The following is a 1101-nucleotide window of genomic DNA, read 5'->3' as shown; positions in this document are numbered from 1 at the left end:
ATGATTTAAGATGATTTAAAAATATTCAAAATGATTTAAAAAGATACAAATGATTTCAAATTATTAAAAATTATAAAAACCCAAAACCAAACCAAACCAAATCAAATAAGTCAAATTAGATAATTAAATTAAGTCGAAGTAAACAATTAAATCAAATTAACCAATTAAATAAAATAAAATAAAAAATAAAAAACAAATAAATAATAAAATAAAATAAAATAAAATAATAAACTTGCAGTGATGACTTGAGTTTGGGTGGAGGCGATTTGGTTGAGGGAAAAGTTTATGAGGGACTTCAACTCCACCCGCAGCTGCTTCGAGGCCTCCAAACTCAAACCCTAAACCCCAAACCCTAAACCCTAAACCCTAAACCCTAAACCCTAGGCCCTAGGCCCTGGGCCCTCAGCACGGGCCCGAGGGCACGCGAGCGAGGCAGGCAGAGAAAGACGATGGAGCAATCAGCAGCAGCAGCAGCAGCAGCAGCAGCAGCAGCAAGAGAAGCAGCAGCAGCAACAGCAGCAGCAGCAACAGCAGCAGTCAGCAGCAACAGCAGCAAAAGGAGCACCAGCAAAAGGAGCAGCAGCAACACGAGCAGCACCAGCAAAAGGAGCAGCAGCAACAGGAGCAGCAGCATCAACACGAGCAGCAGCAACAGGAGCAGCAGCTGCGGTAGCAGCAGCAGCAGCAGCAGCAGCTACCTCGAAGATTGGGTTGGGCTGCTGCTGCTTCTCTTGCTGCTTGTGAGCAGCAATTTCTTTGAGGGCCTCCGCCACGAAGGGATGAGTAGCAGCAGAAGGCAATGTCTCGCTCGCTGCAGCGCAGCAGCAGCAGCAGCAGCAGAGTCAAGACAAGGCTTTAGAGAGCTTGTGATCCTTACGAGCTGCAAGCAGGGGGTGCCGGAGGCAGCAGCAGCAGCAAAAGCAGCAGCAAAAGCACCGGCAAACCCAGCAGCTGCAGCAGCAGCAGCAACAGCAGCAGCAGCAGCAATCTCTGAAGCAAGCTTCCGCGCGTTGTGCGGCGTGCACCTGTTGCTGCGTCTGTCTGCTTCTGCTCCGGTTGTTCTTGCTGCTGCTGTTGCTGCTGTCGCTGCTGCTGCTGTTG

The 1101-nt window shown here is 48.8% G+C and overlaps 1 protein-coding gene across 1 annotated transcript in view; it reads right to left on the bottom strand.

The window, feature by feature from the left end:
- Positions 1-1101, bottom strand: part of ETH_00037980 (uncharacterized protein) — a gene marked incomplete at both ends in the record, with an annotated part of 4674 nt that overhangs the window by 2515 nt on the left and 1058 nt on the right. Inside the window, one exon of the mRNA XM_013375419.1 lies at positions 1026-1101. Coding sequence (XP_013230873.1) covers positions 1026-1101 — 76 coding nt within the window. The remainder of the gene's footprint in view (positions 1-1025) is intronic.

The sequence above is a fragment of the Eimeria tenella genome, genomic scaffold (assembly GCF_000499545.2).
Source record: "Eimeria tenella Houghton genomic scaffold, Eth_scaff2779, whole genome shotgun sequence".
Classification (NCBI taxonomy): domain Eukaryota; phylum Apicomplexa; class Conoidasida; order Eucoccidiorida; family Eimeriidae; genus Eimeria; species Eimeria tenella.
This window is presented reverse-complemented; position numbering and strand designations above follow the sequence as displayed.